Here is a 25687-nt window from a genome sequence, read left to right as displayed (position 1 = left end):
GCGTGTGGTTATTCGTCGCAGCTTTGGGAGGTGTGCATGGAAAGGACATTGCTGTCGTGTTACAGTTTTACCCCATGGTGTCTGAGGATTGGGATGGCGTATGCGACTCCGTTGGCTCGGGCACCCCGATGGAGTATTATCATACCATTACAGTGGTCTAATCAAGTCTTCTCCCCCTCTCAACCGAGCTCAGTAAAACATCAAGGTGATTAGTACGGCCTATCCCAGGCGATTAGAAGACAGCAAATTGAAGTCGAAGAGTTGGGGGGGTTTACTGCACTTCTACACACCCGCGCTCAGAACAGTTTCTGACTTCTCTACTGCACGCGTCTTATGTAGACTCAAGACAGCTCACACGGCAAAGCACCACGGCATTTGAAGGACCCTTATGCGACATAGTCTACTGTCCTGCAACAGTAACCATACTCTTCTATTCAGACATCTAATTACTCTAACCCGGCACGGAAAACCCGCCATGCCGCTAATCATGCTCACCGCCGTAAGAGCTGCTCACAACAGAACACGAAACTCACACAGGGTAGGAAATGTGGCCCCAAAAACCCCCAAGGCACCCACAGACCATACCCCAAACCACCCCTTCATACCACGACCGCCGCCGCAAGCCCCAGCGCAACCCCCAAGAACCCAGCCCTCACGCCGTTCTCCACCGCCGCAGCCGAGCTAGTCGCACTGGGCGCGGCCTCCGTCGCGGTCCCAGACGCATCCCCGCCCGTGTTCTCCCCGCTCGGCGTGTTCGACTCGCCCTGCGGCACCGGCACGATCTCGAGGCCGTCGATGCTCGCGCCATTGACGTCGAGGACGGCCATCGGGACCCGTCGGGCCGTCACGTCGACGATGCTGCCCTGCACCGCGTCGCGGACGCCGTTGCTGATGACGTCGTCAAGCCCCTCGGGTGCGTCGGGGATGTCGAAGCTCTTGCTGAACTGGGGGAAGGTGATGAGGCTCTCGTCGCAGACGGGCGGGGTCAGGGCAGTCGCGGTGCTGTTCGCCGCCTGCGCGAGCGTAATGTTGATCCTGTTGAGCTGGTCCTGCAGGTTTCCAAAGTCCTGGCGCAGGCGGATCGTGCCGTCTGCGTTGACGACCACGAGTCCGTAGTCGGACTCCTCCTGGCTGTACTCGTACACGAGCCCGCCGCTCATGACGCTCATCTCGGGGCCGTACAGCGCTTGCACTTCCTCGAAGACGCGCGGTTGGACTTCGTTGCAGCCGTATTCGGAGAAGAAGACGGGGACGGTCGTGTTGCCGAAGAGCTCGACCAGCACGTTGTAGCCCGCGGTCTGGAAGGTCGCGTCGCCGCCGCACCAGGAGTAGGAGTTCAAGCCGAAGAAGTCGGAGCGCGAGTCGGCGCGTTCGCCTGAGATGGCGCATTGGAAGTAGTTCCATTGATCGGCGAGGATCTCGCGCACATCGGCCGCGGAGTAGCCGACGGGGATGGTGCGGTCGGCGTGCGCGGCGATGTAGCGCTTGAGGTCGCGCTGGATGGCCTGTTGTCAAAGTCTCAGCTGGATGTCTCTGTACAATGCATGATCGGCCTGGGAAACCTACCCTGATGTATGGCGGGTTGTCTGACGAAGTTCCAACGTCGTTCATGACCTCATTCGCAGAGAAGAAGCCGAGAGTGTTCGGGTAGTTCTTGAAGTTCTCCACCACGCGGAACGTCCTCTCAAGGTAGCCCAGCGTGTAGGATCCGCTCGGGTTGGAGCGATCGAGGCTCTCGCCGCCGAACGGAGAGTTGACGTCGATAATCATGTATATGCCGACTGCATTGAAGATGCTTGCGCATTCGTCGTGGCTGAGTGTGGGGTCAACGTTATACACCCGGATGGTATTGACACCAAGCCGCTGCATGAGTGCAGCGTCGCGCAGGCAGACTGTTCCGTTGGTGAGTGCATCTTGTCCTTCCTGGGGCTTGTAGCCGCCCTGTCCACCGGGTTGATAGCTGTATTGGAATCAGCACGGTGTGCTTGGAGGATAGCAACCGCGAATCTTACTCGACACCAATGATCATGAGCCGTTCATTGGTTCTCGCATCGACGAAATTCTGAGAGCGGACTTCGATTGGGTTCACGGCGGAGACGACTGCTGCACAAGATGCGAGCAACGCGGTAGCGGTTCGTAGCTGTAAGACATTAGCTTAGGTTCCCCATAAGCCGGCGCGGGTAAAGGTGCGGAAGAGAGCTGAGCCTCGACAGGTGCAGTAAGTTGGAGCAGATTCCGGGGCCAAAATTGACTCTTGTATGATGTCGGCGGCAGCTCACAAGAAAGGACATAGGGTTGTCCTCTCGTAGACTTCGTACAACTGTGGTTGACAGCTCTGACAGCTGTCAAGCATGTGATCAAGGCCCCGCCAGCACCAGTAGAAGAAGGAAAGTTCTTGTAACTGACCAGAACCATTCTGCCTATATCCAATTTCACTCCGCGTGGTTGGGCTCGATGCTGTTCCGTAAAGTGCGCCGAGAGTCGAGATGATGCGTTTGTAAGTTTTTTGTATCCGCGGAATGTCCCAAAGAATGTTGCAGCGAGCGAGCGCGAAGCGACCAGAGGTCCTAGGGAAGGTGCCAGCAACAACCTCAACAAACAACATGCACAAGAAGCGAAGGCGCGAACGAAGGACAGAAACCGGGTCGGCCAGCCAAGAGGGCGCGGCGGCGATGGCTCGTCTTAAGAAAGTGAGGGTGTGCTCGTCACGATGCGCCGGGAGCTTGTTAGTGGGAGATTGCAGCGCTTGGCATGTCCTTCATCTGCATGAAACTGCGTGAAACGGCATGAAACGAGAGCTCGGCGGCGCTCGGCGGCCGCGGCCTTTTGTGCTGACATGGTGCGGGTCTTCCAGTTGATGGAGTGAGTTAGGTAGGTAGGGCCTTCTGTAGCCAGCAACGAGGCCTGCCAAAACTTCTGCTGGTTACAACTCCGCGCATGCATTGCGCAATCAATAACTCCGTACTCGTAGACGCGCACACATGCCACGGCCGGGGAGTGCACGCTAAGCCGATCAGCGCCGATCAGCATGCGCATCCGGCCTCGTGAAGCCGCAGAGCCGCATTCCATTCCATAGCGCTGGGAGAACCAGAGGATCACCTAGCAGATAAGCTGCAACGCAGTTTAAGCCGCACTGTAGAGCATCAGAACCCGGAAGCCGGTGGAACTAATCAGTAGACGCTGTCCTGTTCTAGCGGACAACCCGGATGCTGGACTTGTGAATCAAGATCAACCAATTGCATTTGTTAGAGCCGGATCTTGAAATGGCCCAAGAGTACATGTGTGATCTGGAGTATATCCATAAATCCTACCAACGACTCGTTTACGTGGTCTACGCGCTCAGCCACGAGCGGTCTCGTTCTCGTCTATCTATGTCTGTCCTTTAAAGCTTGTAGCGCGCAAGTCCTAGGAGAAGCGGTAATGAGATGCATGCCAGCGTCTAGGTCCCATATTTGGCTCTCTGGCCATTGTGGAGCGAAGCGAGACCATCTTTACCATGCTGTAATCTGGTTCCAAAGTATTCGCGCCCTGCATGGAACAATTGTCCTCACGGGGACGCAATGGACTGCCGTTTGGGTATCGTTGCTTGAAGTGGCGTCGAGCGGCGTAACATAAGCCGTTGGACAGAACGGCAAGGTGGTCCGGGCCGAAACATGGCTGTAGAGTCACACTTAGACTATTATGGTCAGCAAAGGGGTGCCCGCAATTTGCCCATGCGTTGAATTGAGACTAACCGAATTGTGGTAAGACCGTTCGGCTGCACCGAGTTCGGCGGAAATCCGCAGTCCGCTCGGGGCGGAGTAGCCACTGAAGTCAAGCATCAGAACAGTTGCTCGGCGTAAGTATAGGGGCTGCTGCCCCATTGTTTCTGTCCCCTGGAAAGCTGTGCGAACGCGTAGCAGCGTGTGAGCGGGCTGCGCAGGCATACCAGGGGCGAGGAGTTTTCATTGCTGAACCGAGATTGCCTAACATCACGGCGGCAGATTGCTGATGAGGTTCCTCATCCTGACCAGCAGGTCAGGGACGCGGAAAGGTTTCGAGACGACGTCATCCTGGAGTGATGGTCAGCATTCTTACTCCTTCAAGCACAGCGGCTCGTGGGCGGCCAGGTACAACTCACCATTCCCGCATCCATAGCAGCAGAGATTTGTTGTTCACGAACATTCGCTGTAACTGCTATGACAGGGACGTGACCACTGACGGTTCCATCCTGCTGCAGTCCACGAATGATCCTCACGCACGTTAGGCCATCCATGATAGGCATTTCCCAATCCATAAGAATGAGAGAAAGAACCTCGTTGCCTCCCCCTGAGGCGGTCCAATGTGTCGTCTTGCGGAGGAAGTCCAGGGCCTCGCCACCGTGATTCGCTACATTGACCACACAGCCGAGGTTTCGAAGTTGTTTTGCCAGGACACGCTGATTGACAAGGTTGTCTTCTACGACAAGAACGTGCAACGTGGAAGGTACTTCGCGGAGAGGACGAGCTTCCTTAGCTGCGGGAAGGCCGGAGTTTGCCAAGAGCCCTGGATGCTCTGAAGCCATACGCTTCAGCAGAGGTGCTACAGGCGCCTGGCCGCCCGCGCTGGGCTGGAAGTCAGACTGGACGATGGAGCCGCGGCGAGCTTCGACAGGCGATGCTATTTTGCGCCTGGCCCTCACATAGAAGGCAAACGTGCTGCCAGCCCTTTCCTGGGAAAGAAATCCGATGGCTCCGCCTTGCATCTCAGTCAAGCGGCGTGATATAAACAGGCCTAGGCCGCTTCCACCGTACTGAACGTGAGTCCGTGGCGATGCTTGTGAGAAGCGTGCGAAGAGTAACTCCTTCTCACTGGCGCTGAGGCCACGCCCTGTGTCCTGGACCGAGTACTGCAGGTACACGTTCTCCCCGGCTGCCCAGTCAGCCATGAGCGTGCGATCTACTGCAGCAGTCGCTGTTCGGATGTAAGGAACACCTTGTGCGCTAAAGTCAGGTTCCGTTAAGGAAGCGCCGATGCTGACGACGATGGAGCGCTTCGCCTCGAGTCGCGTAAACTTGATTGCGTTTGTGATGAGGTTGATGAGGATCTGCAACAGTCTGGTAGGATCCAACGAGACGCAGTCGATGCCGAGCTGATAGTAAGAGTCCTCGATTTCGAACCGCATCTTAACATCTGCTGCCCTCGCCTCCGCCTCGAACATCTTGACGGCATGTCGACCTACGGCTTCCGGCCGTGCGTCGATTGGAGTGAATACCAACAGGCCGGAGTCCAGCTTTGACATCGTCAACACGTCATCCACGATGCGCTTCAGGTTTGTTAGCAAACAATCTTGTCTTCAGTCCGCTAGAATAAAAAACCTCACCTTCATGTGCTGGGAACATTGGAGGATAGTCTGGGCCGCGTCTATGGACGTCTCCAGGAGATTGCGGTATGCTTGTTCGATATCCGTATCTGTAGCGATCATGGATCCATGTGAGGTGATGATACCATCGGCACACTGAATGACTGCGCTTAGCGGATTCCTCATCTCATGTGAAGTTGTGTCTATAAAGTTCTCCAGCTGGCGCTTGCTCTCAAGCGCGTCTTCCGTCCGCTGCTTCTGCATTCCCTCGCCCCACTTTTGACGACTTATATCAGTCACGCAGCCTAGGATCTCTATCACTTCACCGTCTTCTGACAGCTCTGGATAGGCCGAACATAAGATCCATACATGGTGCTCTTGCTTCGATGTGGTGGCTTCCGGAATGATTGGTGGTTGCCAAAGCATCTTCATTCTCAGTTCGAAAGACACTGCAGTCTTCCCCATTACTAAGCTGCCGAATACCCTGTCGCAGAAGGCCATATCCTCTGGGGAGACCAGTTCGGTCCAGGCCTTTCTCACATCCGGCTCGTCTTTTGCGATCTTGAAGATGTCGAACCACTTGTGATTTCGATATTTGAAGGTGCCGTCTGTTGCGGCAATGAAGATCGCCACGTCGGCACGCTCGGCGAAGCGTTGGAAGCGTTGCTCCTGAAATCTTGATTCTTTCTGGCTAATCGTCAATTGCTCATTTAGCTGCTCCTGGATGAGAGCAGCTCGGTTCAACATTTTCTCTCTTTTCTCCATCTCCTCTTGCAGCAAAACGACCGAAGCTATGGTGGTCGCACAAAGTCTGCTGCCTACCTGGATGAATTGTTGGTAGTCGTCATCGAACGGCCGCCGCGGATTGAGCCCTAGAATCAGGAAACCCAAGATGTTCTCACTCGTGGTCGGCATGATGGCTACTCATTTGTTAGAGGCTTGTCAGGACTGCCGAGCTGAGGCGACTCACGTGAGATTACAAGAGACGAACACTTGTCGCCGAAACCACGCCACGAGATGTCTTTGGTTAGGTAATCAGGAATCGTTCCATCATCAATGCGGAACACGGTCGGCTTTTTCGACTTCATCGCTACCCTGAAGTATGGCAAAAAGCCATTGTAACCCTCTTGAAGGTCAAGGCGTGCCGGTGCAGCAGGATGGTCGTCCGGGACTCCTATAGCTCCCTTGAGAATGCATTGCCTCGGTGAGATTGAGCTTTGTGTTGAGACCGAGGAAGCGTCGTTCGAATCATCAATATCCTCAACAGAGTACAGCAGGGCAAACGGGATATCCTTGTCGTTTGATTCTAGAGTCCGTAGCAGTAGCATCCAGAAAGCATCCATATCGCGCGCCTTGGCCGTTTGCTCGCTCAGGCTGAGAAGCGTTGAGAGCCTCCGCTCCGAGACTTTCTGCCTGCAGGCTAAGTCAGCACAGTACAATCGCCCATCATCCTGTGTAGGAGATGCATACCTTGTGGTCTCAGTGATCGGTTCGTAATGGCCGACAACAGTACCACTGTCGTCTAGTACCGGCACGAACCTGAATGAGAAGTACGTCTCTTCCAGAAAACCGTGTCGGTTAAGAAAGAGCGGAAGATCAAACTCTTCGTATGCTTCGCCGCGTTTGTTCGCTTCTATAATAGGTATAAAATGGGTCCAGATTTCGCCGAGAGCGACGTCAGCAGGTGTGCCCAAACAGCCCGGGTGCATATCTCCAAGGACGGGCACGTATGCTTCGTTGTAGATCATAATGCATTGGTCGGTCCAGAACATGACGGCAGGGTTGGGGTCTCTCATGATAATGTTACACATGACCCGCAACTGCGAAGACCAGTTTCGCATATCGCCCACGGGTGTTGCAGCCCAATCGAATTCCCGGATGAGGTGATAAAACGGCGGCAAATCTGGCGGTGGATTCTCCGCAGTCATGTCGAACCCGCCCATCGGAAAGGGATAGGAGACGCTAGTCATCCCAGAAGCAGCGGCCAACAGCCGGCTGGCCGACGTTGGGGCTGCGTGTGTCACTGCGGCTGGCTCATACCGAGTGGTCTGATCTTTGACCCCTGCCCCGGATGTTCTGTGCTTGTCTATATGGAGCTGCTCCGGGACAGGGGATTCGCAGCCGTCCGCAGTCTCAAGTATTTGTCCATTCCTTATGCCGCTAATTATTTTCCATCGCTCCCTGAAGAGTGTCTCGACCCAAAGCATCCCACTGTACGAAAAACTCTCAGTCGCGCCCTCTATGGAATCCAGTTGCTTCTCTAGGATCCACTTTCGGAACCGCGAATAGGACCTTAGCGAGTATGCGCCGGGAACCGTGATATCTTTCTTCCCCGTAACCGTCTCTAAGAGATCCCCAGAGGCCAGCAAGGCGGGGTTACAGTAGGCAGGCTGCAAGACGCCAGCACTGTTAGACGCTGTCAAGTCGAATATCAGGGTCGGTTTCGAGTCTAGCTCGAGCACTTCTATAAGACCGAAGTTGTCCAGGGGGTTGAGCGAGGACGGTCGCCGGCGAAGGGCATCTATAGGATCGTTCCTGCTGAAGAAGGTGCTCGCGCTTCGCTCGCTCATGGCCGGAGATGCTGTACGTCTGCCATCGATCGACGGGTAAGAAGCAGAGGACCCATCAGGCGCAGCATCTTCCTCGGAATCACCCACGCTAGCGATCGAGGTCTCGTAAACATCGTTGCGCATTTCTCCGGCCTTTAGCCTCTTATGAGCAATCTCTCGCTCCTTGCTCTCGAGGTTCTTCTTGAGGACGCGGTCCAGGGTCTAGAAGTGTCGCAGCATAGTCCGACGGTGAAGGGATTGCGGTCGATATGCGAGGGAGCGATAGAATGTTGCTGGACTCAAGCTGGCGAAGCCGGGAAAGACAGACAGAGGCCGTGAGAATTGGCTGTCGACGTAGCGCGAAGTTGGAGTGTTCGACGCCGCGAATCTGTTGGCTGCCATTCCAGATGGCGTTCCCGGAGCTGGCCCGATCGCAAGCCAAGAACAAGCGCCTCAGCCGCACCCGATCAGGGGCGATCACGATGCCGTCACCGCGCATGGAGCAAACAGCGTCACGTGCGGGACTACGCGAAACTCATTGTCCGGTAACCTCAGGTACTTAGGTACATAAGTAAGAAAAGGTGATGTTCATTCTTCCCGGCGAGGACTCTGTGCAGCTTCAAGAAACCGCTGGAGAAGGTCGGGTCCCGCCGCTGCCTGTGAGTACGGCCTGCATTGCTATTGTACATAGTAAATACTCCGAGTACTTGACGGCCTCTCCCATCTCATTAAAGTCTTCCAGCCCCTCCAAGTCCGCTCTCTGAAGTTTGCCGTCGCTCGTTCCTCAGGAAAATCGGCTCAGAGAATAACGCTCCAGGCGGGATGATAACGCTATTCTCCTTCTCTAATACCATATCGGCGAGTGAACGATTATCAGCATTGTACGATCGAGAGATCGTTAGTAAGATGCTGTAGGGAATATGATTGGCTAATCATGAGAGTAGCACGGTTCGTACACGACTATATCAAAGCAACTTACCTACATGCCCCAGTCTTCAAACATCGTTCTTCATAATCGCATGGACCTCTGATCTTGTGGAGCGAGCGAGGACAACTAGGCTTATATCGCTTTACTTGTGTTGCACGCACGAACATCTTGAGTCATCTCGTATACGAGGCCATAAGCACGGTCTTACCGCTTTATGAGGCCAAGCCACGAACTGTTTGATTGAGTCTCTGTACGGCTGGCGGCTCCCTTTGAAAACATGAATGTCGTCCTGCTACTAAGCCTGCTCTTGCTGCTTCCGTTCTTGCTTTTCCTTGGTATGAGGCCCCCACCCCTACCCAACCGATCTGTAACTTATATCTCTGGGCCAGCATACCTTGCCCTCTCATCCTGCATGGGCGACGGCTTCCGTGCAAGCATATCTGGGGTCTCGATTAACCCCCGCCACGCCTCGTTTGGTCGGGCCTATGGACGAACCATGGGATCCGGCGCCGGCCAGGCAGGATGGGAGCAAATAGAGATGCAGGACATGCTAGACGATAGCTTTGCATTCGAAGAGGAAGAAGGGGATCTATGAGTTTCATTTGCTCTCTACCCCCCAACGTCTCACTCCGCCGATCGACTTCAAAACTCAATATCCTTCTTCGCCAAGCCTCCCCCTTCAGCATGCCCTTGCTGCGCCTCCGTATCCCCCTCCACAGGCGGCAAACTAAACGGCTTAATCACAAACTTCCGCCTACTGACCGTAAACGCCAAATCGTCGCCCAGTCCGCCCAGCCCGCCTCCCCCGCCGCCTTTCTCATGGAATACCGGCAGCCGATGCACCTTCAGCATGCCCTGCGGCTGCTCCTCGTTCGCTGTCGCTGCGCCTGAAGACGCGATATCCATGAGGTGCGGGAAAGGCGTCAGCTCTAAGACGCCGTCGCTTAGCAGCTCGATCCAGCGGACCAGACCGGAGGTGCGGGAGTAGAGCTCTAGGGGGAGGGTGATGAGGGCGGTGAGGCGGGTGGAGAATTGACGGAGCAGCGCACGGAGGCCGTGCATGAACTGGAGGAGGTGGGAGGGTTGCGAGGCGTGCGGTGGGTAGAGGGCTGGTGATAACAGGGTCGGGATGATAAGGCGGTGGATTGTGGTTGGACCGCTTGAGGAGAGCTGGGATGAGAGGTTTGGTAGGATGGGCGCGAAGGGCGAAGATTGCAGGTCGGTCGTGAGAGGAATGAAGTTGATGGTGGTGCCGGCGGGGAACGTGAGGCGCTTTGCTAAGTCGAAGGTGTGGCAGAAGGCTGGGATATCTGTCGCCGTTACTGCGTCTGCTGCCGCACCGTTTCGGTCTGCTTGGCCAGGTTGCGCTTCTCAAGTATCAGCACGTATCCGAGGGTGCTGAGCACAGCAGAGCGGAACGATTGCATTAAAGCTATATACGTATAGAACAAATCCCACCCACCTCTTCTCTCCGCAATGCCCCCAAACTCCCCCAGCCGCTCATACCTCCAAGCGATCTTCATCTTCTCTTTGTCCCGTTCCCTCTTCTCCTTCTCTTCCCTCTCTTCGCCCGCCGTACCAACCAACCCAGGCAAATCTCGTCCCCACTGCTCGCCTACATCCACAACATGAACCTTGTGGCCTTGCACAATCCCTTCCGCGGCATAGTACCGTAGTAGTGCACCTGCATACTCCGTGGTACCGCTCTCCTCAATGAGCAGCGAGCTGCCTAACGCTAGACCCGCGTGGCCTGCGAGTATGCCGTCGAGGCTTGGGGTTCCGGTTGAAGATGTCGGGCGACCATCAATCGGCGAGGGGCGGACACCCGGGACTGGCGCTGGGACTGTATGCGGCTGTATGAGGTCTTCTGCGCCAGGAGACGTCGGTGTTCGGGATACACCTATGTTGCGCTTGCGGAATGCCATGGTGGTGATTGATTCCTGAAGATGGACGAGCACGCGGGACAAAAATAAAGTGGCAGACCAGAGGCTTGGCATCACCAACACGGTTATTTCAACCACCAATTCAATCATCAATTTGAAGCTTTAGATATATACGTATAGCCCATTTGAAAGCTGGTCATCTTGCCTCCCATATCTAAGACCTGATGCAGTCGATCTGGTATAACTGGTGGTGTTGGACGTAGTGGTGGTATGGTGTTGATGTTTTGGTCTGCCACTTTATTTTTGTCTCGCGTGACGAGATGAAATCGCATGTGCCATATAAGGCTGAAGGCGGTCACGGTCGGCAGAATAGCGCTGGATGCGGCCCTTGTATAAAGATTATTCGCGCTGCGCATTCGAGAGCTTCAACTTCACGAACAACAGAAAACTCACGCGACATCCTACTCCCTACTACACAACGACCTCGCAAAGCTACACACCCCAAGCTCCGATCACACCCTCGAACTCTCAACCCTCTCGTCAACGCACCCGACATCCACTCACTTGCTCCCACCACCCACCATGTCCATGGGCGACTCCCAGCTCTACAGCGACTCGTTCACCGTCGGCACGATCAACAACCAGAAATACGACCGCGTATCCCGCATCAGTGCGACCTCGATCGACGGCCAAACCATCATGACGCTCGACATCAACCACGAGCTCTACAGCCTACAGCCCAACGATGCGTTCGACCTGACATTGGCCAGCACGCTGAATCTCGACGGCACGAAGGACGAGGGGCGGGGCTGGAGGGAAAAGGGCACGAATCAGCAGGATCTCAGTGATATGTATGATTATGTGTGCTATGGGAAGGTGTATCGGTTTGAGGAGGGGGATGGGGAGAATATGTGAGTGGGCCTTTATTTGCTGGAAAGAGTGGTTGTTGGACCTACGGGGCCTATTAAGCAACAATTGCTGACGCTTTTGTGCGTAATAGAAAGGTGTACGTTTCTTTCGGTGGGCTGTTGCTGTATCTTGAGGGGCCATACAAGCGACTCACGCCGTTGCGGATCGACTATGTCTATCTATTGATGAAGAAATGAAGAGGGGGCTCCTTTGATATCGGATCCAAAGGTACGGGAGAGGAAGTGGCAACCTCTGAAGTTTACTCAGGATATAGAGCGGCCACCAAGGACGGCCCTGCTCCGAGACCTTGCATCGACGGCATTTGGTGGGTCTAAGGTCATAACATTTCAACCTGTTTGAGCGTAGGAGTTAGGAGCGTTCAAAAAGGCCATGGATTTGATGCCCTGTCCGTACTATCTAGAGCGCCGGAAGGGCATCATAAGCGGCTGGCGTGGTATCGATATTACCGCAGCCCGCGAATCAGTCTTCAGTTTCCGCTGTTCGCACTCTGCCGACGTCCATCCTTGTCTTGACTTCAAGCATGGTCTGTCTCTACCGATGTTCTGGTCTTTCAAGGCGTCGGAAACTCCAGTCTCCGATGCAGCCGCGACACGATCTCGATGTAGTCCTTCTCGTTCGCCGGCGTCAGGACCCCATGCCTGACGAAAAAGTCCAGCATGACAAGCGCCGTGTTCGGTTTCCACTCTCCTTTAGCCAGGCTCTCCCTTACCTCCTCCGCACTCCACAGCCCAAACTCCTCCACCTCATTATCCCCGGGCTTCGGCACCACATCCTCCTCAACCTCCAAATCATACACATACTGACACTCCGGTTGCAGCAGCCCTGTTTCCCCTCCCGCCCTCTCATCTCTGACATAGATATACGTCACCGTCCCGCACGCCCTCGCCCCGCTCCTCACCACCTCCTCAGCCAAACTCGCCTCTTCCGCCGCCTCCCTGACCAAACACTCAAACGGCTCTTCCTCCGTTGCTATCCCACCTGCGACGCTATTATCCAGCATTCCCCCATATGTCTGCTTTGTCCTCGCGCGCCTCGGCACCCAGATCTTGAGCTCCCCGCTCTCCTGACTGCGCGTGTAGACAGTCATGTGCACCCCATAGGTATTTACACCGAACAGGGGCGACGCAGCTCGCTCGATGTCGAAGAGGTGCTCCCGGCCGAGGCCGTACACGGGATACAGCTCATCGCGCCAGCCTTTCAGCAGCACGAAGGCGCCCGTCTGGCGGAGAGCTTCGCAGGTCTTCGCGACAACGGCAGAGCGCTCGGCGACGTTCGTGCCGGACACTATTGTCAGGGTGGGCGTAGTCGTGGCATCGTCCTCCGCGTCGTCGAGAGACCAGTCAGGCAGGTTGCGGAAGACTTCTGCGACGGCGGGAAGAACGTAGCCGAGCGGTGTGTTGTTGCCGACGACCTTCAAGCTGTAGAGACGGGAGCGGAGCTGGGGGTTGAACGATCGGTAGGGAGGGGGATATGGGAAGCTGAATGCGTGTCAGTATGCGCGAAGAGTAGCGTCACTAAGGCATACGAGGGGCTGGGTCGTACGAGTCGCAGGCGTTGACGAGGTCGAGGTTGCTGAGCTTGGGGGCGGCCATGGTTTTTTTACTGCTCTCGGTTTACGCAAGACGACCAAAGGCCCCGATTGAAATATCTCAATCGCGTCTCAATCGACCTGCATTCTGAGGTTGGCATAAAGGATATCTCTCCGCCGAAAGGCCCCCGCTGCAATCGATAAGCCCCGCAGACGTCATCGGCAAAAGCCTCCCAGCTTCATCCTCGAATCTCGAATAGCTATTCACCTCAAATCACAGTAGTTGTATATCCATATGTAAAAAAAGCCCGTTCGGTATAGGGCTCGGTCAGAGCAAGCCGGCAGCACCCAAGGTTGCCAATTGTTTACAGCAGGGAATCTGGAGTTCCAACATTCATCTCATACCTATTTCTCCTTTTCAGCTTCTCTCTCCTCATATATACAATGTTCGGCGTCATCGTATCCGGTCGTCCCGTCTATACCGAGTCTCAACCCGTCACTCCCACCTCCGTAGCCTTCGCTCTCCCCGCCGCTCCCGCTTTCAGCCATATAGTCGTCTTCCTCCTCCCCGGAGCCGCCTTACCACCAGAAACCGGTGCAGCAGTCTATATCCAACTGCCTGGCAGCACAGACTTCAGGCTGCTCGGCGCCATCGCGAACGAGAAACAGAGCGCCATCTTCAAGATAAACAACACGGGGGCAAGCCTCAATGCCGGCCCCGACGACGCGATGACAGATGAGGGCGCCCCTTCCACTGGGGCAGGCGGGAGTATAACGCTAGGCATCTCGGTCGAGCCCGCCGCCCAGATCGCCACGGCGTTGGCGAGTCTCAAGGCGCCTGCCCAACCGACTACGGGGCAGGAGCTGGCGCGACCTCAAGCGCAATTTGGCGCGGCTGTATCGCCGGTCACGACGAAGATCCTGGCGCAGAGGATCATCCGGAATGCGTTTAATTTCCTCGCCAGCTTTGGAAGCGAGACGGTGCCGTTGAAGGCGTTTCAGGAATGGTGGAAGAAGTTTGAGGCGAAAGTGGAGCGGGACCCGGGGTTTCTCGAGAGGGATGAGTAGGGCTGAGTGCTGAGGCCCCGGAAAGTTTGCAGCAGGAATGGTTTCGCCCATTTGCGGGCAGAAAAGATAGCCATCCGGCGCATGGCCTGGCGTCAGGCCTCCTGCGGGAAGAGCATTGCGCAAGGTCGTAATGATGCGGTTGCTCTGGCTTGGATCGGTCGCCATCCGCCCGTCTAAGGGAACGACCTTGCGCGGAGCTGCAAGTTGCAGATCCTGCTTGAAATCGCAGAAACGCTAACTAATTTCTTGCAAAGAGAGAGTTGCGTCTCTTTGCTCACCGCTTTCATGGAAGCCGTGACAACCGTTCGCGCACCACAGCTGCGAGATCAGAGCGGCAAATCCATATCTTGACTGTATTCCACGCAACCTCTCAGGCATTTCTTCTGTGTCCAGCGCTGCAAAACTCTAGACACTGTGATGTTTCTTTTCTTGTCCGCTGCTCGCTTGTAGCCTGCGAGTAATATATCTAGAGTTCCGGACCTCAACACATCTTTGATAGCAACTTCAATTTACCTCAATGTGATACGGATGATACGGGATTACAAATTCAACCGTCCTCTCAAGCCCTGTCATGTGCGTTCTAGCAGCTTCCCTCGCCTGCACTGGATTCTCGTCAGGATATGCTTCACTTTCTTCGACCGCTGGGTGACCGCGGTGTGAGCCAGCACCAGAGCTCATCCCGGAGCGTGAGATGAACTTTGAAGGCATCGCACGGCGTGAAATCTCAGTGGGCAGCATTGGCACGATATCGCAAAATAGGAGTCCTGAGTCTATCAATCGGGAGCAATCGCTGCAAAGCAACATGGTCATCATAAGCGGGCCAGAGCCTGCGTACTGGACATGCTTCATGCATTCGTCTCTTCTATCGACTGTGTTACTGTGCACCTCGTTCTTTTGATGCTCAATGGAATCGCAGGTTTTACAAGTTCACTACTGCAAGCTGCGGCTCAAAACTCGCTACTTCAATGTGTTTCGTCTTCCCCTACCCTTACTCAAGTCAAGCCGCAAGCCGATGCTGGCAGGAAACAACCCACTTTGGACATAAACCCGAATAGAATCCCATGGACGTCCTCAGGGGCCAGTTGAGAGCAGAGGCTTACTTCTAGACGGTCTCGTCACTTCCAGAAAGACTCGAGAATTCAATGATTTGCTAGAATGGTCGTGGAACGGAGCTTACAGCACTTTCAGCGGGGTACAAGAAGAGAGGTTGTTCGCACCGTGGGCCGACATTATTGAAATAAACTCAATAAACTTCCCCCCACATGGCGTTGATCGATGGACTCATTCTGGAGGGTTGCGCTCAGCTGCACATTTGTGTGGGGGTTGTACACCTTCTCAGTCCCTGAACTACGTCGAAGGACAAAGAAAGGCACTGGAGGGTTGAAGGGGAGTGGGCGCATGACCGCCCAATCGATTCAGCTGTGGATCTGGGGCGTGTAGGCCGGAGAGGATGTGCCCCGCCCCAGGAGATAGGCTACTTCCATGGCTCTTGAAAGGCAGGATTCCGACGGTTGGGCTCAATTTGCAACCCTTAGAGACTAGCAACGGCTTTTCGCGGGACATGTGGAGAACCCTCCTAACTGTGCGTGATTCTTTGGTCGTTTGAAGTGGGGTTTGGGGAGCGGTTGGTGGAAAGGAAATCCCTTGGCGCTGGCGGCACGCTAGGATCCACACCTCCGTCCTCCACGCGTTCTTTATTCTCACCTCATGTCCTGGGGTCCAGATGGCATCTGACCATCGTGACCGAGAAATGTCTGATACAAACCACAGTTTCAAGCAATGTCTGACGCTCCCGTATCTGGCTGCAAGTTGATGATACCCCTTACGTTGTAGTCGAAGAGAAATTCAGAGGATGTGATTGATGGGTTCTCCAGATGCTCCTCATATTGCTTACTCAAGCCAGAAAGTAAAGAGCAATTATGACTCTGATGCAAAAGTCAAAACCTTGTTTACTGTAGTCACAATTCTTGGTTTGTCAGCCTTATCAGTCTCCCACGAGCAATGTTCGTTCATCTCTTCAGAAAAATATCTGCAGAGGCTTAGGGCCTCTCCAGGTTCCTCGTTCCGTTTCAACCCTATATGGTCCTAGGCTTGGGCTTTAAACAAGTGTTGTCTTGTGTATACAATTTATTGAAAGATTACCTCCCGTTTCTCGGCGGGCGTTGAGAGACGTTAAGCAATCCCCTGACCCGGAGCCGGTCCAAGGAACGGAGTTCTTGAGCAGCTTTCCCACTTTTGAAATCTATTTCCAGGGCATGCAACGGTCTCGTGTACATCGATAGGCTACCCGATTTTCAATTCGCTTGCTCAGCTATACCGGTTCTTGCGGGGATACTCCTGTTGTAACCATGTATCCGATACCCCGTTTATGAAGATGCTACGAAATCCGCAGAGTCTTCACCCCACGTTTCTATTTTCCCCGCTATGTGAAACCTTCCTGCTTAAACACTCATTGCTGATTGGCTGGAGCTGGCTTCCTGGACAGCCAAATTACTGAAGACCACCACAATTCTAGCTAGCTTACTCGATATCTGATGGATGAATGTAATCAATTCGTAATAGCCAGGGAAGCAGTGCAACGGTGGGGCCTTCCTAGCTTCGAAGAACACGCGTGCCCAGTGCCCGGATGCTCTATAAAAACCCAGCAGTCCGCCCTTCAAGGTTCACCATCATCCTTGAGCTTTTGTCTTGTACTCTTTATGGTCTTCGCATCACAGCTCGTCCTCATCACCAACCATCTTTGTTAGCCTTCCTCGCTAGATAATTGCATCGTGGGCTACCTCTAGCCCACCGCAAAGGCATGATGCTTCTGCCTACTCTGCGCTGGCGTCAAACGTTGTTGTCCTTGTTACACTTCCTTCTAATTATCACCCCGTTTATTGTCCAATCTGTTCCCGTTGACCTCCCTACTGCTCTAGATCTGTTCTCGGTCTCTTATGTAGATCTTGATAACGGTAATCCGGTTACGTTTGACCTTTGGGTCGGACTTACACGAAGCGAAAGGATAGCCACTCTGGAAGCTGGGATCGCCACCCTGAAGAAGTGGATTCAACTCGCTCCTCGCGATGATACTCCCGATACGGATAATAACTCGGCTTCTCAAGAAGAGAGAATTGCAAAGTTGGAAGCCGAACTCGCCGCTCTGAAGAAAGGCGAATCACTCGACGCCGACAACGAGGCCTTGTGGGTAGCTGGCAACGACTATCAATGCGGCTTAGAAGCCCCAAGCCAGGAGACATGGGAGAAGTACGACGTGACGGCATGGCTGGGAGAGCAGTTCAAAAACAACAAGGGCCATTTTTACAATAACCTTGTGAAGAAATACGCCCCTGATGTTGCTCCAAGTCTTGCGAACTGTGATGGAGAACAATTGTGCAGCGTAAGTACCATCATCGTATTGATCTGACTCAGCTGCTGATGATTGCGCTGTAGGTCGTTAGCTGTCAAGTCCTATCGCGCCGTTTCTCCCGCGAAGAAATCCAAAAAGCGTACATCGCTCTCGAAGCAATGGCCAACTTCAACCAGTTCAATGCGATACTGCGAGATGCCGTGGACACCGCCCAGATGAGGGTAAATGCCTGGGCGCCTTCATTTGCCGTGGACTTTACGGAAGTCGGTTTATTGAAGTATGAACAGAAGCGTCGCGAGAAGCAAAAAGCACTTATATTCCACGGGATCCTCCTTGGTACCCTGGTCGTTACCTCCGCCTTTGGCACATTTGCCGCAGGCCCAACAATGGGTCTCGGAGCAAGCCATATGATTCCTATAGGGTCTGGTAAGCTGCTTGCCGCAAATCCCGTCGTCTTGGGGTCCGGTGTCGCTGGAGGGGCTTATGCAGGTGGCTCTGCCATTGCTCAGGACTTCCAAAAGTCTATGTAAGTCGCGAGATTCCTACCAATAACCCGTGCCGTTTCTTAAGCGTGGCTGACCAGATGTCTCAGGGACTTTGGTGGAGACCAGGAAGCCAACTTCGCGCGGTTCTTTGGTCGTTTCACCGCAACTATTTACGACGGTATCGTCGCTCGGGGCCAGGCGCTGTTTCGCGGCGAAGAGCTTTCGGACGGCAGCAACATTGTAACGATTTTGAAATCGGGGTATGTCACCTGGGATTTCACTAATTACCACTATCGACTCTAACGCTCGTGCAGATCGTTCGCACAGCCCAGCACGAGACGAGCCGTACACCTTGGCAATCAGCTTGATAAATACATGATGGCAACTGGACTCAATTACAACTGGCTCACGCATCACGCAGTATGCTCACAGACCATCATCAAGGCGATAGTTACCGTTCGCTAATCTATGTTCAGTACATCGTCCAGTCCGATGCTCCAGAGGGTTGCAAAAACGATCGTAGGGGTCCCCATCAAGTCAAGACCTGTCTTTCAGAGATGCCAGATAAAGTCTTCTACACGTACCACATCTCCCGAGCGAAAGACCATTCGAGGGGGAAAGGCCAGCCAAGGGGACCTCCGGGATACCTAAGATTGACAGGGGACCCGTCCGAGTACGCCGGCCTCACGCTCGAGGACGTTGTGCGCTCATCCGTAGCGCACTACCGGGACTATGGCTTTGGTATGGATAAGACAGCTGCTATGACGGACCCACTTGGCTACTTTCGCAATGGAACCGAGGCCGAGAGGATAGGCGGTAGTATGGCAGGCATGTTTACCCTCCCGATCGCGGTCAACCCCGGCGGAGAGGCTATCTCAGCCATCGGCTACGACTCTAAGGTGGTGGAGGGCCGTAACTACCCGTGTATGGTGGGCGATCTCCGCTGGGACGGGAAAGATTATGACCAGAGCCGGGACCAGACATTCGACTTCATTAAAGCCACGAATCTCTGGGAAGACGAAGATTTTATGGAATACTGCGATCGTGGTGAGTACATGAATTGCGATACGCACAAAGTATGGAATGGCAAGAGGATCAACGACTTCCCGATCCCACCGGAAATTGGAAGCAAGTGGCGCTTCAAGAAGCGGCCATTCACGGAGTGTAAAAGCCCGCAGCCGCACGACTTTAAGGGGGCAGAAGACGCCTTCCATTCGAACCAGAAGGACAAGGGCACGTATCGCGGCGGTGGGTGAAGGTTCACAGGTTCTCCGGCACCTGTTCTCGGCGGAAGTGCGATTCTTCTCGCTACGCCTGATTGATGCGCTGAATCTGCTTAGTTTCTACCATGTCTTTCCTCTTTATCCTGCGGGCCTGCTCGCATGCGTCTAAGTAGAAGTGTTATTGCAGAATGCAAAAGGAGCATCAAGGCTTGTAAGGAGGTCAAACTGTCACTGCATGCGTTGCGGCTTACGCCTGTACCTGCTCTGGCGGCTCCTCTTGTCGAACATATCACGCGCCATCTCAGCGCAACCTAAACTTCATTCAAACCTCTGCTAGCGTGTGCTTTGCGTTGGAGCGCCGTCTTGTGAAAAAGTAAACCGACCTGCAAAATCACCCGCCTATGCATGGCCTTGCTTGGTTTGAAGACAGCCGAACGTCATTACAATTTTGTAGGTTAGATGAAGATGGAGTTTAAGCACAAAGAAGTTGACATGATCGAGGAGGGAATGAGAAGAATGCTGGCCCAAAGACTGGACGAACTGTTGCCAGCATGGCTAAGCTGGGTGGGACAACATTCAATGGAAATGTAAATCAAGCTGCTGCCGCAGGGACTGCGCCTCCCGAGAGTACATCGACCAGCAACTCGCTAAGAACAAACACATGAAGCAGCAAAGCGTGGGCGATAAGTGCTTCTTGCTTCGCCAGCTTATACTTCTCCGCTCTTACTAAGCCAGCCTCCGTAAAATCCGCTACCAATGATCGCTGACGGGTAATGCCTAGCTGGGTGTCGTCAGAAGCCCCTTGGAGTGTTGTAACGAACTCGTCGAAGTTGGCCATGGCCTCAAGCACTGCAATCAAAACCACCGCTTTTGCATCATCCGGAAAACCATAGGACAGATTGAGGGAGCTGCCAATCTGTAGTGCTGCAGTCAGCAGACGAATCGAACGAAGTGAACTGAAACCATTGTGTATAGACATTGATGGTAATAATACTAACGCTGCACGTCTGAGGTCCATCGCCATTTACTCCGCTCAATGCAGCACCGGGCGTGTATCTCCGGATCAAATCCTCGAAGAAGTGGCCGTTGGCTCGAAGTTTCTCTTCTAACCAAGCGCGGACGTTGTATTCGTGCCAGGCCTCGTTACTTGCTGTCACGGCATGAATCAGTAACTTGCTTAGATTGTGAAGTGTCACTACTAACGAGGTAATAAGCCGTATTGATATTCTCCCGCATCTCCGGAAGACGCGTTCAGATTATCTGCATTGCTGGCTGCAAGCTCTGCTTGGAGGCTGTCTACTAGGGCTTGTAGCTCAGAAAGTTCCGGGTGCTCTGCGTCCTCGAGCGGAAGTGCGTGAGCAACAAGAGACAGAAAGAAGAGGATCACGCAGACGAGCGAGATGAGACGTTGCTGGTTGAACGAGGACGATCTCATCTTGACGATGGATTCACCCGGTAATTTGCAATCGAATGAGAATCAAGGCTTAAAGATATTGATAGTAGAGCTTCGACATGCAGAATGATAGCATGGAAAAGAGGGCGTTGGGCCTCTTATGTAGCACTGAGATTCAAATATTGGCGGGTTTTTCCTCAATTCACTCATGTGCCCTTTACTCCGCACCCGAAATACCACCCATAGAAGCCCGCGCCAATTTCCTGGCGCTGAATTGCTGCTTAGTACTGGAATCATTATACAGGTCCCCTAAAGTTCAGGCGGCTGAGCACAGCCTACGGCGTTCTTGAGAGATTCTTCAAGCCAATTCGTGCCAGCACCACTTTTGCGCCAAATTGAGTCAGGTCACGGGCCGCAATGAAAAACGACCCTTTCATGTCGGACCTTGGGAGTCGTGGTAGAATCCTCATGAGCAGGGTTCAAGAGATGTTGCCGGAAAGGAATGCGGGCAGCTTGAGGAGCAAACGATAACTTGTGAGTGTTTCAGCCCAGGGATATTAGTATAGTGCGGCAAGAACTGTCCAAGAAAGGTGGTTTATTATTCAGCATACATTCATTTCTGAAACAGGTTGACCGAAGCTCAGGAGATGGACGGGAGGCATCCCTGCGTCTTGGCGTCTCTATCAAGCCGCCGCATTACCCTTTCCCACTCGACGCACTGCTCATTGCACACAACTATTGAAAGGGTATAATAGATACCACGGGCCAGCATGGACTCTAATGACTGTTTCTCCCACGGATCACGTTCCACGTCGAACCGTGGCAAAATGCTTCGCTGACTGGGGCAGTGCAGAGTACTCCCCACCAACGGAGGGGAAGAAGGAGCCGGAACACTATATATTTAATCATCAGGTAACTGAGTTGACGTAGGAAGTATTTTCTTATACTCTAGGATGCTATGTTCACACGTCAAATACCATCAGATAGTAACACGCCAATGCGTGCGACTCCGGATCGCTTCTGCACTTTCCATCACAACATTGACACATATATACGTTGAGAAAGAAGATCTTTGATGCCTTGGCAAACGCAGAGGGGCACCCTGAGTCCCTCTCGCCAGATCGCCTGCCTTTGACTTGTGAGGGAGCACCTAGGCACCTTCCACTGCTGCTTCCGCTATTGTTAACTGTCGTTCGGTCGGCTCGGCAGGCAGGTTCTCCTTAAAAGCGCTTCTCCTTCTCAGTTTCTCCTCACCATCAAACCATCTCTTTCACTCAATCCAATACTCTGCAAATCACCACTTTGCCATGGACCACCACACGCTTCCACCACTTCGCTTCTACCCTTCTCATCGGGTAATCCTCCATCCTGGTCGACTCCAATACTACTTCATCCAGTCCACTCTTTTCTCGTAGCCACATACCCCTTGTCTGCACTTTGGCTTGACTCCTTACGCCTCAAAGTCCATACTTCAAACCAGCAAATACTTCTTTCGATGGCAGTTCAGCGAGCGTTTGAATGGAACCAGCCAGTCCTGTGTGCGTTCCGCCTCGGAATATGCTTTTCCTCACAGTTTTCCGCCGGGCACTAACGGTCACATCATCGATCCCGGTACAAGGGCACTCACTGATCCACTTCTTCGTTCTCATTTGACTCGATTCGGCTGCTCAGCCATGCCTTCCACAGATCGGAAGTTGTCAGAACTTGGCCAAGAACCTCCCGAAACTCGCAAGGCAAAAAGCGTACATTGCGCCCGAAGCAATCACGGGCCTGAACCAATACGTCGAGATGCTTCAAAAGGACGCCGATGCTGCCCTGATGAATGTTAACAGCTGGAGCACGTCACTCGTCAATGATTTCACGGAGCTTGGCCTGTTGAAGCTCGAACTCAAGGACTTTCAGCAGTCACGGGCGATAATCTACCACGCCGTTTCGCTGGTGCCAGGCTGTGACAACTTGGCCAGCCGCACCCAAAGGAACAAAAGCAGAGATCGTGCGTTACTCTTGAAGGACTTGCGACCTTCGACCAATACATCAAGACGCTCCTGGGAGCTTACATACTCTTCCTTGATCAACGCATAACTCGACGATATTCGACGCCTCTCGACCGACGACCGGGATCGTCTATATTTCCAGGCGTAGTCCTTCTGCGGCGAATGTATGGTCCACACTTCAAACGTTCTGCCTTCAGGGATTCTTAATCTATACCTCCGTTCAACCAATCTCCCGCCGTACTCGGAATGCAAGCCACCGTTCTTGAAGCCAGCACTGGAGTGCAGGCAAGCTACCATTCAGAACACATGCCTCGGGGAGAGATACAGAAGCCCGATCCGACGATCCAGCGAGCATACGCGTATGTCATCGGAGTACATGTAGTAGTGACCCACGACCCCATCGAGGCGGAGATGAAACCAGCCTGCAGTCAGAGAAATCATTCTGGGATAGAGAGGCATATCCTTGCTGTGAACGGTCATCTGTAGTGGTAGCTACCGCTTGTCTTCTCAACAGTATGAAGATCGATACCACCGCTTGTGGTCCACAACGTCTCCATTGCTCGTGACTGTTTTGCTTTTACAGACTTGAGCGCGCTCGATATCCTCACCAGTTATCGTCAGGCAGCAAGAGTCCAGCTCACACAGCAAGATGTGAGGATCGGTAGTCACGTTTTACTGAGACAACATAATCAAGTCGCCATAGCTGACGTATGTACCCGGGAGGGAAATTGTTGATGTCCTGCCGAACAGGGAGATCGCATACTGATTTCCCTTCACTATGGCTCCTGCCGTCAGTGCGAGAGAATATCTAGGCACCTTCCGCAACCGCTCCTGCCACTTACGGCATCGAAGACACCCCAAGGTCATGATAATTGCCCCTTGCGCCCAAGGAGTCTTGAGGCACCCCACTGCGCATGTGCAAATCTCGCTCGCAGCGCCAGCCGTTAGCAAAGCAGAGCCACGAATTTCCTAGCCCGCATCCCTCGGCGTCCTCATTCCCTCACCACCGAACATCTCACGCTCCTGCCTAGGATATCACGTCCCCACTTCGTCTCACCGCTCATCTCCTCCCTCCCAACCCCGCTACTGTAACCTCCACAACCCCCTCCCTGCACGACCCGACCTTAGCCGCCGCGTTCAAGATGGCCATCTCAAACGCCTTCAACGTGCCCACCAGCTCCCTAACCCTAGCTTCCTTGCCGCCCTCCGCGTCCCTCGCGCCTCTTGCCATCAGCTCCTCCGCCCGGGCCATCGTCCCCGCCTCGACAGTCCGTAGATGCTGCTCGATCTCCGAGATGTGTTTGTTGTAGCTCTCCAACGCCTGACTCATCTCTGCCGCCTTGTTAGAGAAATATCCCACGATGTCCTGCGCCGACCCGTTGGCTTCCGAGGCGTCGCCCATAGTTGAGGGTGGCGGAGGCGCCCGATCGACGCCATGATGTCCCAGACCCATGAAGCTCCCATACATCTGCTGCTGGTGCTGCTGCCCTAGATGGTACGCCCCCGGCAGCCTCAGCGCATCGATAGCATTGAAGCTAAGCCTCCCATCCTCCACATCCCTCGCCACGACCTCCTTGACCCTCCTCACAGCCTCGGCGTCATTGTCCAGCGCCGTCTCAACCGCCTCGACGCGTCCGCTCACAAACTCGACGTCGTTGGGTATGTACGCTAGGTTCGCGGCGTGCGGCTTCATCATCTGCGCGCACTGAGACGCGTGGTTCTGCTGCACGGAGATGAACTCGTCGATTGCGAGGACTTGCTTTTGGAGGTCTTCGTGCAGGTCGCTGAAGCGGGTCGTGCCGCGGATGGAGCTGAGGTCGATGCGTACGCCGGGAACGGTGGAGGCGGTGGTGGATTGGCCCGAGAGGCTACCGCCTAGGGGGTTGGGGGCTTGCATGTTGGGGTTCTGGCCGAGTGTGAGGCTGAAGGGGTTGGGTTTGTTGGAGCTGGCGTTGAAGAGGGAGGGTTGCTGTTGCGTGGTGAGGTTTGCGGCGGAGGGAGCGAAGAGGGAGGGCTGGGCTTGGGAGGTGGGTGCTGTTGAGCTGTTGGTACAAAGGGGGCGGTCAGCACGCGTGAGGTAAGGAATGTTCGACAGACGCGTGGGCGGCTGCACGCTTACAAAAGTGACGGCGCGGCGGGTTTGCTCTGCGGGTTGCCGAATAGAGAGCCTCCGAAAGGGTTACTGCTCTGCTGCGGCTGCGGCTGCTGCGTTTGCACATTGCCGGCTCCAAACAAGCTGCTTGCCGGCTGCGCGCCGGCCGCCTGCCCAAATAGACCTCCGCTCTGCTGCGGTTGTGACGTGCTCCCCAGGCCGCTGAACAGTCCTCCAGTCTGCTGCTGCGGTTGCGCTGCTGGTGCCGAGCCAAACAGCCCACCAGTCTGCTGGGGTTGACTCGCGGCGGCGGATCCGAATAGCCCACCACTTTGCTGCGGTTGCGGTGGAGCTAGTGATGATCCGAATAGACCTCCGCCTTGCTGCTGCTGCTGGGTGTTGGTAGCCGTCCCAAACAACCCTCCGGTTTGCTGAGGTTGCGATGCTGCCGTAGACCCGAAAAGCCCGCCTGCTTGTTGCGTATTGGGATTCGAGGCATTGCCGCTATGAGAAGGCGCCAGTTAGTCATGGCTGTAAACGATAGTTGCAAAGCGCCAGTCGAAGGAGCTATGGGAGGACTGCGGAGTAGAGAAGGGACATTGGACAACTCACAAGAGGGTATTTGAAGCCCCAGTGTTTACACTCAATGAATTTGATCTCCCAAAGCCAGCCATTTTCGGTCGATATGTCCGCAGACCAGGCGCGCAGAACTGAGGAGCGCTTCCAGACTGCGCAGGTTGTGCAGGAGAACGCAAGGGAGAGTCCGAAGGAATGGTCGCAGGGGCCTTGGAAGATGCGGAAAAGAGGATCGCGCGGCAACCGAACCAGACAACGAGCTCAGAAAAAATGGCGTTTGGTGAATTCTGAAGCGTTCGCAGGTGTTGATGACCACGCGGGAGCTTCAGCCAATGATCGGCGACGCGACTTTTGGGTGACCAGCGACAT

At 54.3% G+C, this 25687-nt stretch overlaps 9 protein-coding genes across 9 annotated transcripts; 3 read left to right on the top strand and 6 right to left on the bottom strand.

The window, feature by feature from the left end:
- Positions 1-599: 599 nt before the first annotated feature.
- W97_00198 (uncharacterized protein) lies at positions 600-2291 on the bottom strand (the record flags this gene model as incomplete). The annotated part of the gene is made up of 4 exons (XM_007778115.1): positions 600-1505; positions 1567-1960; positions 2013-2140; positions 2280-2291. The coding sequence occupies 4 exons, from the start codon at positions 2289-2291 to the stop codon at positions 600-602; spliced, it is 1440 nt and encodes a 479-aa protein (XP_007776305.1).
- A 1680-nt stretch (positions 2292-3971) lies between these two features.
- W97_00197 (uncharacterized protein) lies at positions 3972-8013 on the bottom strand (the record flags this gene model as incomplete). Its single annotated transcript, XM_007778114.1, has 5 exons — positions 3972-4052; positions 4121-5284; positions 5342-6240; positions 6291-6733; positions 6791-8013. 5 exons carry the CDS (start codon positions 8011-8013, stop codon positions 3972-3974), a joined length of 3810 nt encoding a protein of 1269 aa, XP_007776304.1.
- A 1426-nt stretch (positions 8014-9439) lies between these two features.
- On the bottom strand, positions 9440-10722 carry W97_00196 (uncharacterized protein; the record flags this gene model as incomplete). Its single annotated transcript, XM_007778113.1, has 2 exons — positions 9440-10164; positions 10260-10722. The coding sequence occupies 2 exons, from the start codon at positions 10720-10722 to the stop codon at positions 9440-9442; spliced, it is 1188 nt and encodes a 395-aa protein (XP_007776303.1).
- A 546-nt stretch (positions 10723-11268) lies between these two features.
- Positions 11269-11786, top strand: W97_00195 (DNA-directed RNA polymerase II subunit H; the record flags this gene model as incomplete). The annotated part of the gene is made up of 2 exons (XM_007778112.1): positions 11269-11591; positions 11681-11786. The coding sequence occupies 2 exons, from the start codon at positions 11269-11271 to the stop codon at positions 11784-11786; spliced, it is 429 nt and encodes a 142-aa protein (XP_007776302.1).
- Positions 11787-12160: 374 nt separating this feature from the next.
- Positions 12161-13202, bottom strand: W97_00194 (uncharacterized protein; the record flags this gene model as incomplete). The annotated part of the gene is made up of 2 exons (XM_007778111.1): positions 12161-13088; positions 13153-13202. The coding sequence occupies 2 exons, from the start codon at positions 13200-13202 to the stop codon at positions 12161-12163; spliced, it is 978 nt and encodes a 325-aa protein (XP_007776301.1).
- Positions 13203-13582: 380 nt separating this feature from the next.
- Positions 13583-14206, top strand: W97_00193 (uncharacterized protein; the record flags this gene model as incomplete). The annotated part of the gene is made up of 1 exon (XM_007778110.1): positions 13583-14206. One exon carries the CDS (start codon positions 13583-13585, stop codon positions 14204-14206), a length of 624 nt encoding a protein of 207 aa, XP_007776300.1.
- Positions 14207-17009: 2803 nt separating this feature from the next.
- W97_00192 (uncharacterized protein) lies at positions 17010-19296 on the top strand (the record flags this gene model as incomplete). The annotated part of the gene is made up of 5 exons (XM_007778109.1): positions 17010-17585; positions 17639-18081; positions 18148-18300; positions 18355-18460; positions 18517-19296. 5 exons carry the CDS (start codon positions 17010-17012, stop codon positions 19294-19296), a joined length of 2058 nt encoding a protein of 685 aa, XP_007776299.1.
- Positions 19297-19855: 559 nt separating this feature from the next.
- Positions 19856-20698, bottom strand: W97_00191 (uncharacterized protein; the record flags this gene model as incomplete). The annotated part of the gene is made up of 3 exons (XM_007778108.1): positions 19856-20179; positions 20262-20413; positions 20467-20698. 3 exons carry the CDS (start codon positions 20696-20698, stop codon positions 19856-19858), a joined length of 708 nt encoding a protein of 235 aa, XP_007776298.1.
- Positions 20699-23710: 3012 nt separating this feature from the next.
- W97_00190 (uncharacterized protein) lies at positions 23711-25241 on the bottom strand (the record flags this gene model as incomplete). Its single annotated transcript, XM_007778107.1, has 3 exons — positions 23711-24692; positions 24770-25077; positions 25116-25241. 3 exons carry the CDS (start codon positions 25239-25241, stop codon positions 23711-23713), a joined length of 1416 nt encoding a protein of 471 aa, XP_007776297.1.
- Between the last annotated feature and the right edge of the window lie 446 nt (positions 25242-25687).

The sequence above is a fragment of the Coniosporium apollinis genome (assembly GCF_000281105.1).
Source record: "Coniosporium apollinis CBS 100218 chromosome Unknown supercont1.1, whole genome shotgun sequence".
Lineage (NCBI taxonomy): Eukaryota > Fungi > Ascomycota > Dothideomycetes > Coniosporium > Coniosporium apollinis.
The sequence above is the reverse complement of the archived record's forward strand: the minus strand, read 5'-3'. Positions and strand labels throughout refer to the sequence as shown.